General features: G+C 44.5%; 1 protein-coding gene across 5 annotated transcripts in view; it reads left to right on the top strand.

Annotated features, from left to right (window-relative positions):
- RNF220 (ring finger protein 220) overlaps positions 1–13,913 on the top strand; it is a 331,499-nt gene that overhangs the window by 198,241 nt on the left and 119,345 nt on the right. For all 5 annotated transcript variants that reach the window (XM_053392649.1, XM_053392650.1, XM_053392648.1 and 2 more), the window contains exon 4: positions 7,054–7,183. In XM_053392649.1, coding sequence (XP_053248624.1) covers positions 7,054–7,183 — 130 coding nt within the window. The remainder of the gene's footprint in view (positions 1–7,053; positions 7,184–13,913) is intronic.

The raw sequence follows: 13,913 nt of genomic DNA, 5'->3' as shown, positions 1-13,913 counted from the left end.
AAATGCTTAGAATAGAAACAAACAAGCAAACTGTATATGAGTGCCTCCTTACAGCCATGAGCTGGCAATGTTTCTGGGTGCAGAAGCATCATTTGGTTGCTCCAAAGCTAATGTGGACCTTCCTTAGAATGATTGTTTTCTGAGCTGGAGGGAGAGGCAGCTTGTCAGGGCAGATACCTGCTATCAGCCCAGGAATAACAGCAGGCCCATCACCAAGGGAAGAATAATCCCCACAGAACCTTCAAGAGCTTGATTACAGACCCTGAGGCTGTGTCAGCATTTCTATTATGTTTCTGCCACTAGGCTTCTTCGCAGCCTGTCAGGCAACAGGTCTCTGGTATGGGGAGAGGGCTGCTCATTTATTCTGGGGCGTTTCAGAGTAAATGATTTGGGTAGATTTGTTAGGTCAGACACATGTTTATGAAATGTGAGAGAGCGAGAGTGAAATTGCTTTGCTTTGCTGTTTGGCTGGAAAGCAGCCTTTGTTGCTGAAAATTAAGGGTATGTTGTCACAAAGCATTGGCTATCAGATTGCTTCCATGCAAAGCACCTACGAATCTGTTTGCATCCTGGAGCATGTTGCCCTTATCCTTTCAGGCTCTGTGTAAACATGGCAGATTACTGTGGTATTGGGGAGCATCTCCACACCTACTATAACTCACAGATGCCCACAGAGGGGCAAACACAGTAAGAGTGTCTGCAGCACTGCTTCTTTGAGTTTGTGTAGAAGTGGCAGGAAGTGGGGGGGGGGAGCAAGCTGTAAAATATTTGCACCTTAAAATTAGAGAAGCCGGGACACTGTCAATACAGTCATTCAGACCCAAGTGGTGTGATGACATATTTGCCCTGATTTGCAATATAGATTCTTGGGTATCGCTTCAACAAGGAGCCACAGCTCAATGTGCATTTGCTTGGTGTAGTTGTGCATGTTTGTGAAGTCCCGTCATGCACAACCATGCTGGATAAAAAAAAGGTAGTGCAGCCAACGCCTTAGTTTGCATATAGGAATCCTTTCTTTTTTTTCCCCTTTGCTAAAAATATATTTTATTGATTTTATGAGCTGAGTACTGAACATAAAAAGGATAAACAGTTATCTAGACAGAATACAGAGCTTAGTTAATGAAGAAAATAAGTATCAGCTGAAATTTGTAGTCACTTATATTCTAATATAGGCAGTCAAATAAAGGTGTTTCTCCATAGTGTTCCATGTGATGATGGTGGAGGGAAACCATACTCAATTGATTTTACAAAGTCAATGCAAGCATACCATATTGCATAGAAGGTGTTCACTTTCACCCTGGTGTGTCGTTCCTTTTGTAAAATGGTTAACTTTGCCATAAGGGTGATGTCCCATACTTCTGAGAACCAAGCTTCAAAAAGGTTTGTATCTAGAGACTTCCAATATGTTGCTATCACTAATTTAGCTGCAGCTAATAAGAGCAGAGTAAGATAATTATTGGTTGTATCTTGGTTTTGTGAAGAATCCTCTTTATATAGATATTGGTTAGAAAACAACTACAGCAAACCCCTTTCCACTTCATAGCTATGCACTGTCTCCCATACAGCCATATTTTGTATTATTACGCCTTACCCGTTTAGCATGCATTATTATTTAAATGTCTAAAATTCCAAGAATACTCAGATGCATCCTATGTGTATTCAGAAAGCAGTCTGTACTGTATACACACAGTAAATTTTCAAAATGCTTATTCTACAGTTGTCCCACAAAAGTGGTGGTGACATCTCTGGAATGCTTCTGGAATAAACTCATTTTTTTATTCCAGTATGGGGCATTACTACAAGTATCCCCTCCAGCCTTTTGTGAAGAGATGTTTTATTGTTATGACATCTACACAATGTGCCTGTACCTTAATTTGGCAGCAATTTTGGCTACATCTAACAGCAGAAAGGATGAAAAAGCCACTGGGGACAGGAAATTGTCCCGCTGCAGACCCATTGGCCCTGCAAATGTCTTCATATAACCTGAGACAATTCTAGGCACATTCATACATGCAGAGGTTCCTCCTGGGTAAGTGATAAAGTTGCTCAGTTCTCAGTGATGCAACCACCATGCCTCCTTCTTCACAGGCTGCCAGCAGGTGTGTTCTTGTTGTCCAGACAGACCCACCTAAGGCTGTGATGTGTGAAGGGATTTCACAGAGCTGCTCTTGTGGTTTCTGTGTTGAAGTACCAACCCCCCTCTACTCCGCTTTCAGGACAGGAAATATTCAGTTTCAAACACTTAGAACGAAGCATTTATTTGGAGCCCAGGGGAGTCTGCACACACAGGAGAGGGACGTGGCTGGCCCTTTTCATCTTTGCAGTGTTAGCAAGCCAAGGGCTGCAGGGGAGAGAACAGCCGTGCCAAGGAGGGTAAACACTGGAGATGAACCCTGCTGAGTTACAAGGGGCCAAAGGGAAGGGAAGGACAGGCAGGGAGGCCAAGCAAACACAAACACAGCTGCCAAAAACAAAGCTTGAAAGGGGCCATTTGAAGCCTGCAGCCTTGGCTGAAATATGGGGGCGTGGGAGCTCCTGGCACAATGGCATACTCAGACTTGGCACAGACCGGGTAGTGTGGTTGGTTGCTTGGCACCACACTCTCAGCTGCCTTCTTGTTTCCTTCAACAGGCGTAAGTTGGGAAGAAACAGAAAACTGTACCTGGTGGGTTCTGCGGGAGGTGCCTCTGTAAGGAGCAGATGTTATCTTGGGTGCTGGTTGACTCACAGTGCTAAAGTCACTCTGGCAACCCTCTGGATGAAATGATTTCAAGTGTACCCTTGAAACGGGTCCTTTTTCCTACAGTGAGTCTGCAATCTCTCCCTCCCAGTGTCACATAAATTAAGTGATCTGAAAAGTCCATTTCAATCTTAGGCCAGCAAACGATGGGCACCCATACGGGTTACTAATCTAGTAACTAGTTTTGTTTTTATGCCGCCCTCTGCTGGTGATCAGATGATCAGCATGCGGGACTGTAGTTTTTGGCAAAACCTTGGCTTCGTATTTTAATTTTTTTAAACAGCTGAGAATGTGTGGGGGGTTTTCTTACAAGCAATTTAAAATCATATTTTTTTTCTGCCAAAACAAGGAAAATAATGAAGAGATTGCCACCAGAAGAAGATGGGACAGAAACCCTATTAGTTGAAGAGCATTGAATTGATTGTCCTTTCGTGGCTCTGGGTCACATCTAGTGGTGATGGACAGAGAAGCAGCTCCAAGGAGCATTTCATGCTCTTGCAGTGCTGTGGGAAGGGGACAGCGAGATCACCCTGCATGTTTACCCATCCAACCATGCAGACTGCAGCAGGGATCCAGCAGGATTTCCCGTTTGCTCAGAGGCTGCCTGTTTGTTTTAGGAGGGAGGTCTCAGACACCAGCATTGTTACACTAATGGGACTATAGTTATAAATAGCAGCCAGTGGGGGACCTTCTAGGGTTATTTTGGACTTTGACCACACAAAAGTGGAAAGGCTCCAAGAGGAAGCTGGGATTGCTCACCCTCCCAGTCAATGTGAGATGATTGTTTAGGTCTGGCTATTATTGAAAAGCAGCAGGACTCTGTGTGTGATGGAGCAACAGTGAGCACTGCAAAACAGGCCAGTTGTTCTCCTTCTGATCCATAGCAGGGCTTATAGCAGGGGTGATGGTAGTAAGGACCAGCAGTCTGTCTCTGTTCTGGAAGAGGAGTTTAACAGTGCCTGAATAAGAATAATCTGAATAATTTGCTGTCATGAACTGCAGCATATTTTGTTTATTTATTACAGTTATGCCCCCTCCAAGGAGCTCAAGGTGGCATACATGGTTCTTCTCCCTCCCCATTTTATCCTCACAACAACCATGTGGGGTAGGCTAGACTAAGAGTGAGTGACTGGCCCAAGGTCATCCAGTGAGCTTAATGGCTGAGTGGCCATTTGAAGCCTGGTCTCCCAGGTCTTAGTCCACCCCTCTAACCACTAAGCCACCCTGTTTGTTTGCTTCTGTACATATTCAGTCTAAAGTGAGTGTCACTGGACAAATCAAGATGGCATGTAGTCTTATGGGCAATGCACTTTTTAGCATGTCAGTATGCAAAATTAAAAACAACTTATTGAGTTCCTTGAAAAGGAGAGGGGAAGAGGCAGAGGAACCAGGGGCCTACAAAAAAGACCTGGGACTCAGGTTCTTTGGGCTACCTCATAACAGCACCTCTTTACTCCATCCTCATATAAGACTTCTACTGCTCTCCTCCACGCCCCTGAACTCTAATAATTCAAACACTGTTTGCAGCTTTAGTTATAAAAGGGAACGATGGTGTGGTAGTTTACAGCAGGGGGAGAAGAAGCCTTGAGTAAGGTGCCCTCAGTTCAATGCCCTCAATATGTAGAGAGAGAAATAAAACCCTAATTCCCATAAAGGGTTCTGTGGTGCACTTAGTGAGTGTATTATATAGTGAGGACATTGCTGGTGAAAGACATCTCCCCTGAAGCATGGCCTTGTGCATAATTTGAAGGCAAGGATGAGTCAAGGTTATTTCCAAACTTATTTCAGTCCTGTTAAAGCGCCTCCCCCCTACACCTGTTTATGTAGCCCCGGCAAAGTGCTTGTGCCAACATTTTCTCCTTTGGGAGGTCTATTCCTTTCAAGGGGATTCATTTAACTGGGCTGTGCTTTTTGCTTGGGGCCATAAAATGGCACCTTTTGGCTTTTGATTGGAAGGCCATATTGCACGCAGCCTGCTTTATGGCGCATTACTGCCTCTCGCGCGGATTTAACCAATTTGATCCATGTCTAATACATAAATAAATAATCCAGCAGGAACGCTTCACATTAGATGACAATAGGAAACTATAAAGCATGCTTCCCTTCACGGCAGCCATCAGATCTGGGTGTGCTACGCCCTCTAACGACCAGAGCAGCTATCACAGCTATGGAGCTCATGCTTGCAGCCCTGCAACTGTCTAATAATGTCTCTGGTCACTTGGTTGTTTGCCTTTAAAACATATTTATACATTATCAGGGTGCTTCATATTCTAAAGCAGAGTGTAGTAACATCTCTGAGCAGGGAAAGAAACTAGCTGTAGAACATAGAAAACATAGAAAGCCAAACTGCTGCCGGCTTCTCAACAAAATTCAGTTGTGCTGCAATAGGCCATGGAGGTCTTTCTGAGGTGATTCAAATGGTACAGAAATCACTGTCCCTGCTAGTTCAGAGCTCTCAGTATCTTTTGAGGTTGTGACTGGTTAGATTTGTACCAGAGGAAGAAGCCGAATAGGGTTGGTATAATTTCTAGTACTAATAAATCACATTTCATCACAATCGTTTATTTGTATGTCGCCTTTCTACAGTTAAACTCAAGGTGGCTTACAACATCAAAAAATTTACATAATTACAAAAATATAACACAACTTAAGTTATAAGCAATAAATGAAAACATCTTAATACATATATAATAAAATAAACAATCTCTACATAATTCATAATAAGGTCTAACAGTAAAGAGACAAAAGCATTATTCTGTACCAGTAACAGCATTTCCAAAATGAAATCTTGACTCCAGCAAAAACTCTCCATCCTGATAGCCTCTAGGCATCTTGAGCAGCAGCCCTGCAGGATTCACAGCTAAGATGGTCTCTGACCGTTTTTAGTAGCAACAGCTGTTTCTGTGGCTGGAATCAGTCAGCGACCCACCCTCCCAGGCCAGGTAGAAACAGGCCAGCAAAGCAGGAGCAGGTCTTGCAGTACTCACAGCAAAGATGGTCTTCTACTTGGGAGACCTTCAAAAATACCCGTATATTTCTTAGGTTTTCAGTATCCCTTCTGTTCATCAACACACACACACACACGTGTACGTGACAAGTCATTCAAGGAAGTTGCTTGTCTTTTCTGAATCATCTCAAGCTTACAAGGAGCCATGTATATCCAGTTTCTCCCCTGAAAGTTTGTTTACATGGCTTGAGTGCTAACTTGAGTGGTAGAAGTGCTTTAGTTCTGCTCGTGGAAGGTTACTATGACTTAATCCTTACTTGCACTTTTGATAGAAGTCTATTTTAAAACCACATTGTTTCTGCCTCTGCTTAGTGCCTTCTGAGGTTGTTCCAACCAGAGAAATCAATGGCATGGTTCCTAGCAGGGCGATTGGGGACAAAGAGTTAGAATATTGATACTGAGTAAAATATACTGTTGTAAGACTCTCTCACTTTTAAGGCCGTTTCATGCAAAATGAATTTCCTTCATGGATATAATTCCCATGTAAGAAAACTGGGTGTGTGCCCAAGGACCCCATTATAGAAATACATTGTGTACTCTCAACAGTTCTGTAAGGAAGTGATATTTATGTAGGCAAATTGGCTGGGGAGGGCGGGGTATAAATAAAAATTATTATTATTATTATTATTATTATTATTATTATTATTATTATGTGGTGTTGCCCTCAGTTGTTGTAGTGCCTGTGTATAGGTAACGTTAGAAAAGTGCAAATATGTTATTGCTGCCACTTCAAGCAGTGGTATGCAGCAGTCATAGTCAGTCAGTCTGTCTGTCTCTCTGTCTCATGGTAGTAGGAGGTGGGGCATCTTGCTTCTTGGCCGATGGTGCAGAAAGAGGCTGCCCTAGTAATTTCCCCTAGCTGCTAGAAGTGCTCCTTCTCTCCCTTTAATTGCCTCCTTCAGCCATGTTTAATTATAGGACAAGAAGCTGAAGTTAATTTCTTCAAGCTAACTTCCCTCAGCACCTCCCCACAGTCACCCCTTTCCAAGCTTATAAGGGTCTAATCCTAAGCCAGGGTCAGCTGCTGCAGCCCATTGCATAGGTCCAAAGTTCTGCCGAACTTAGCCAATGGTGTGCGGCCTAAAAGTGCATTCCTGAAACAAACAAGGAGCGGCATTCAGAAAAGCCAGTGGGTAGAAGAGACACAAATTGGCTACTGAGCTAGTAATTGAGGCTACAGATATTTGTGGGTTGTTGTTTTTCTAAAACACTTTCTATTTCCAAACTGTAAGAGTGGTGGGATGGTACTAATGAATGGATTTGAGGGTACCTGAAACTCAATACTCTATCTTGTGTTCCATTACAGGCAAAAAGAAGGCAACACTTTTTGACAGCCAGGCTCCCATCTGCCCCATTTGCCAGGTCTTGCTGCGCCCGGGTGAGCTGCAGGAACACATGGAGCAGGAAATGGAGAAGTTAACACAGCTCAACATCAGGTAAGGACAGCCAGGGTCTTCACCAACCCACGTACTACCACAAGCATCAGTGTGCATAACTCCAAGACACAGCTAACGTGGGTCCTATCCCTCTATAGTCAGTGTGGCATGTACCAGCTGAGCAATCTATAAATTTGTTCTTGCATACCTTGGTGAGGAGTGTTTAACTCTTACTGCAGATTTTTAGAACATTAAACTATCTGTGTACCCTTCTTTTGAACATGTGTTTTCAGTCCCAATAATCAATCAATCTGAGATGCTTCTCCCACTCCCAAAAAGGAGGAGGGAGGAAACTTTAGGTGTTGCAAAATATTCCCCACCAAGGCTCTCAGGCAATGTTATTTTCCTGATTGATCAAACCACACAAGATTTATTGTGAGTGCAACACATTTTTGGGGATTCTTTCTCAAGGGCACTTTTTAAAAAAACAACTTTGACACACCAGGGGCAGAATTAGGTAATCTTTGGTAATATGGTGCCCTGAGCGAGCCCAAAATTTGGCGCCCCCAAATGGATCTTCTCAATTTTGCGCCCCCTCAGCTCGCTGCCCTTTTGTGGGGGAGCTGCCGGCACCGCCCTAAATCCGATGCGGGGGACACTGGGAATACTTCACTAGCTCTCAGGCTGCTTCTCTCGGTAGCCAGACCTGCCTGCATTGATGTCTCTGGTGCTGCTTCACTGGTTTCAGGGAAAGCTCCACGAAACTCCCAGCATGCATTTTTATCTCTTAACCTGTAGATTCCATACTGGCCTAGCCTGCCAATGAAAATGAAATTGAAAGGTTTGAAATCTCTGATGCCCTCCCCCCAGCTTTCATCGATTGCAAAACAAATGTGTGATCTTACCAATATGGAAAACAACACTGCCAAAGAGTTTTGGTGGGGAATTACTGCCTCTCCAGGTTCCCCCTTTCGTGACTCCTATGAACAGCAGCCTCCTTTTCTCAGGCATTCTTGCCTCCCCAGTGCAGCAGAGAAGAGGTTAAGCGTGTGGACACAAAGGTGGAGTCCACCAGCCCACCTCCCAGAGGCTGCCACCTGCCCTGAGGCTGCCTCTCCCTTGCCTGCTGCTGCTGCTTTCACCAGTGCAGCAAAAGTCCTCTGTGTTTTTTTTAAAATAATAATTGCATTTTAACTGCTAGCAGTTATTTAGGAAATCGCTGCAGCCAAGGGTTGGCAGATCCCTGGCCTTCCCTTAATAAAACTGCAGCCTGGGAGAGAGCGTGTTTATTTCAATTATTAATGAATTCCCCGGTCATTAAAAGGTGAAGAAAGAGATCGGGCTGCCGATGGCAGCAAGGTGATGTCATCAGGTGGCTGGGAACAGTAGGAAGCAGGGAACAACCAGGTTTTGGACCGCCCAGCACCTCAGCAGACCACCCCTCAAGGTTCGAAAAGAGGGCCCAGCTTAGCCTGGAGTCTTTTCTCAGTGTAACAAGGGGGATTATTGGACACAGGTGTAAGGAACCAGTTTCCACAGGGTATAAAAAGAGGGGCCTACTGATTCCAGGCTGGACCAAGACCTCCCAGATCCATACCAATGTAGGATCCAGTACCGAGCCAGAATCTGCCACTTCTCAGATGGGAGGGAAGAGGAGTGGGGGGGGGGAGGCAACAGCCAAGTCATTTATCCCATGTGACACCCGGTTCCCTTGTGCGCATAATTTATGGTGTAATTTGGGCTGCATCCAACTTAATAAAGGGCCACAGCAAATTAACGAACAGGTTTAAATGAACAGAAGCAATTAGCGCTCAGAGGAGCCTGTGGAAAGAGCGAGGCTAGTCTTGGAGTGGAGCTGGCCGAGAGCAGCCTGTGGCTGGCGTGAGGCAGGGAGGTGGGGGGGAGGTGGCGTTTAATGGGAAAGGAAAGGAAACACTAAATCATAAAGGCTGACAAGGGCCATTGTGGGCCAGCTGACAAATGAAAAAGAATGGCATTATTCCTTTAAATAACCACGGCAGTTAAAGGGGGAGACAGCTTACTCCTAGCCCTTGCCCGCTAAGGCTGCATGCATGGGGAAGAGCAATAGCAGGGTCTTTATTAATTATTAACTAATGACTCCTACCATGCTGCAATAGATAACGCTCAGTCTCCTCTGCAGATCAGGCCCCAGGGGCTAATCACCAGCCCGCTGCCGCATCCTGCCCCAGCCTGGCAGTGGGAACAAGCCACCTTAAAAGTCAGGCTGCTTTTGTGTCTCATGGGAACTGGGGTTCAGGGCTTCCTTGCATAGAACATGGTATATAAACATGGCCCTCTTACATGAACTTGCCCATCTTCAGCACAAATCTCACTGTGTGTGTGCATGCATGTGTGTGTGTGGTGCTTTGTGTATTCAAGATGGTGGCACCATCCTTCCAGCTTGTGACCCTGGGCACAGAAAGGACTTGGGAAACAGAAGCCATCCATAATGAGAAAGGGAAGCTAATAACCAATCTCAAATAAGCCAATAAACTTGAAAATAAAATGTAGGCGTATAAATGTGATGGGCTAGAGTACAGGAGCCCAACATACCTCTCTGCCAAACTCCAGTCGTTACCAAAATGGCCCAGCAGCTGTTACTAATCACTGTGGTATGGGAAAATCATCCTGGGAAGTGGGAGAACCTCGCTTGCCAAAGGGAAGGATCTTCTTCTTTTTTTAAAGGGAAGATGTGCCCAACCACAGATTGTTGTTTCAGCTATTAAATAAACATTAGGGTAGAGGAAACCTCCTGTGGTGTGGGATGAAAAAAGCAGTCTTCCCTGGTCATGGCCACACAAAGAATGCCCTGGCCCATATTGTCTTCTCAGCAGGGCATCGGTGTGAACACTGCACAGTAAAGTGATTTGGACATTACTCAGAAGCATTTAACTCCAGTGTTTATGAAAAGCACCAGTGGCTCCATGGTTTGTGGCCTCTAAAGGCTTGTTTACACAGCCAAAAAGATTTAGAGGTAATGATTCCAGGGTTATCATCTTGAGGTAACAACCTTTATCTGCATTAACAAGGCACTGGGGGATGTTACAGCTACATCTCCTTACTGGTGTTACTCAATATATGGCATTTTTTCACCAGAGATTATGACTTCAATTTAAATGATATTTGTTTGTTTTCCCATTTATGACTTGCCTTTCTTCCATCATGGAGCCCACATCCTTTCACTAACCAGACTCAGATCTGCTTAGCTGCAGTAACGTTACTGTACCATATGCCTTCAGACCATGAATTGGATGGGAGAATTGGATGGCGTGTTGAGATTCCTGTATTGCAGGGGGTTGGACTAGATGACCCTCAGGGTCCCTTCCTACTCTACAATTCTATGATTCTATCTCTTGGACTTGAGATGTATAATCATAGTATCTTAGAACAAAAGAGAGGAGTGTTGTTTCTATTTTTAATTGAGATTGCTGAGTCTATATCACCTCACTTCAGTTTCTGATTCAACCCTTGCTTGGGTGAACAAATCAGTTTTCATCCCCAAACAACAGACTTATCTGTTACAGCAGGATTTGTACCCTCTACCAGAGAAAAATAAATTCAACCTTGGCTTATTTGGGACTTTGTCATGAACTTTGAATGACAAACCTTCCTCTTCACGCATGCCTTACTTCTTTTTGTTAGTTTTGCTTTAATTATCTCCAGAATTAGCACTGCTTCATTTTGTAAATCCAGTGTAGGAACACTCTAGCAAGGCATTTTTTTAAACCCTCAACAGGTGTGAAGCAAGTTGCAGCTGTCTCACTGGCCATGTAGCCCAGTTGCTTATTAGAATCTGAGCCAATTGGCCACTGCAACAGCTTTGCCCTTGCTCTGGCTATGTACACCCTATGCCATTAAAGCACATCTGAAACACATTCTTTCCCCTCAAAGAGTTACAATCCCAGTGAACCTTAACAAACAACAGTGTTCAGAATTCTCTGAAGAATGTGCTTCGAATTTGCTCTAAAGGTATAGTGTTTGTACATGGCTGTTTATCCAGTGAATGTGCAGTCTGTTGCATTTGTGCCTGATTGGACGTCCTGCATATTTTTGAATGGGAGGTGAACTGGAGCACAACGGTTCCTCTGAGCAAGGCTATCCTCTGCGGGTTGAAGCGCATGTGACATTGGTAGCCTGCTTTAGTATTGCCCAATAGAGGGGAAGTGGCTGAATAAGCCCTAAAAAGAAACTAGATAGGCAACTATCCAGAGTGTTTTAGTCTGAAGGAATCTTGCTGGGGCAGGGGATTGGACTATATTGCCTCCAATGATATTTCTAATATTCTTTAATTTAAAAGCAGTGCCTAGCACCTACCTTGCCACAAAATGTTGCATCTATTTCCAAAACTGCCCTGTAAAAGTAAGATAGAAGCTTGTTTGTTTTTCAGAAGGACATGCCAGCGTGGACGGAGTTAATCCCCTCCAAGCCGAAGCTTGTAGTTTTGTTTTCTTTCAATTTATATCCTTCGCTTAAAAAGGGAGGGAGGAGGGGGAAGAAACGCCCGGCAGGTGACATATTCTAAGAGGGAGCAGCGAAATCGTGTTAACCACTTCAAAATCTCATATATTCAATCGGCCTCTGGCAAGACATCTGCCTAATGTTAGCGCTTAAATATCCTTTTCCATTTTACATGCATTCAAGTCTCATTTGAGTGAAATGAAACGGTATTATTAAAGGGAGATTTTGCACAAATGGCCTGAATTTGACATGTCAAGTTCAATGAGGCTGTTACATATGTAATGCTGAGAAGGGGCTCCGAGGCTCCTGGCACTTGAAACAGCGCCAGTGGCTCAGAAATGAAATTTGCATGCAGCCCTTTCTCTCCCCACCCTTCCACTGCCTCCCACGGAATGCCAAGTAGCTGCTCATGCAGTACACAGCCCTGGGTTAGGATCCGGGGACAAGGCACAGTGCCCCATGGTGAAGCACTGAAGAGATCGAGATGCTGGCCCCCCAAGCTCTATAGCTGACTTAAGATAAAACATTAAAAGAATCGCTGTGTTGAAAGGTGCCCCAGCTGCCCTCTAATCTGCCTCCACCCAGCCACCCAGTCATGGCAGAATCCTCTGGATCCTTTATGCAACTCTTGCAAATGGCCTTTCAGTCTTCTAATGTAAAGATGATGAGATTCTACAGTGACCTTGCTTATTTCCAATACATTTGCACATTTAAGCAATATCCAGGCATGTCTAATGTCAGTGCCCAGCTTTATCAGCACCTAGCGTTGGCAGGTTCTCATGAATTGCTAAGGGCCCACTCAGCCAAGTTTCCAGTCCTGATGCAAATCCCAGTTTACCTTCCTTCCAGCTTTCCAGGTGATCAAGAGACTAGTGAGAGGCTGCACTCAAGGATAATGGAAGTGTCTGAGCACTCTCATTGGAGAGAGGCGACTTTCGTGGTACTTTTCTCCTTAGAGGGGGAGGCACAAAAACATTAAGCCCAAGCCCTGCTAACTCCCTACCCGCCCATCTGTTCTATTGCTGCTGAATTAAAAGTGAATGGGAAGGTATCCTAACAAAGCTAGCTAGCACTGTGGTTTTCTAACACTCATTGATTCAGGCTGTGCCACCTGCACTGATCCTACAGGTTCATTTGTAATTGTGGATTAGCACAACCTGAACAGTTTATGAGTGCATTTGCACTGATTCATCATATCTAGCGCTCAGAAAATATTTTGTGTTAATAAGTGGCCCTACTATTTAACCAAAATATGTGGGTTGTACAGTGGTACCTTGGGTTACATACGCTTCAGGTTACATACGCTTCAGGTTACAGACTTCGCTAACCCAGAAACAGTACCTCGGGTTAGGAACTTTGCTTCAGGATGAGAACAGAAATCGTGCTCTAGCGGCGCGGCAGCAGCAGGAGGCCCCATTAGCTAAAGTGGTGCTTCAGGTTAAGAACAGTTTCAGGTTAAGAACGGACCTCCGGAATGAATTAAGTACTTAACCTGAGGTACCACTATATTTAGTGTAGAATTAAGCAGATAGTTCTGTCAGCGCAAGGATTTCTCCTTGTTCAGTGAAACAATTCCCCCCGTTCCTCCCCCAGCATACTCCCTAAATCTGTTCTGGGATTTCCCCTGACACTCTGGAGCAGATTTGGGGATGGTATGGGGCACACAGAGAGAGGAAGAGAGGGGGGGGGATTTGTTTTACTAGTGCAACTACTTCACTGAATACCACATTGTTCCTCTACATTCACAACACATGCAGGAAGTTTCTTATTTAGATAAATGGGTCATGATGTAGGACAGAAGCTGAGAGCTTTGAGATTCTGTAGGACAACTAGATCCATAGTATGGCTGCATCCTTACATCAGGGCTGGGAAACCTATGACCTTCTAGCTGTTGCTGGACTCCAACTCTCATCAGTCCCAGCCTGCATGGCCAGTGGCCAGGGATAATGGGAATTGTAGCCCAACAATGTATGAAGAGCCACAGATTCCTCACATATGACAGGAACCTTAGGTGGCCTGAGATTAGTCTGCTCATTTATTTTTGCTGAGCCGTATGTCTGGAATGCACACCCAGTGCTTAAAATCCTCCTTCCTCCTGTATCAGTATTTTGGTATAACATTGCCAGCATCCTCCTATTCCATTAGCACTATTATGCAGACATAACAGGAGATAGTAGAGAGAATGAGATTAAAAACAGGGCTCTTCCAGATAACCAGTGTACTGAGCGCACACACACAGTGCTTTTTTCTGGGGGGAAGCAGGGGTACACATTCCCCTAAAAATTTTGTGAATCTAAGTTTGGCCTCATTG

The sequence above is a fragment of the Podarcis raffonei genome, chromosome 6, assembly GCF_027172205.1.
Source record: "Podarcis raffonei isolate rPodRaf1 chromosome 6, rPodRaf1.pri, whole genome shotgun sequence".
Taxonomy (NCBI): domain Eukaryota; kingdom Metazoa; phylum Chordata; class Lepidosauria; order Squamata; family Lacertidae; genus Podarcis; species Podarcis raffonei.
Note: the sequence above shows the minus strand (reverse complement) of the source record. Positions and strands in the feature narration are given on the sequence as shown.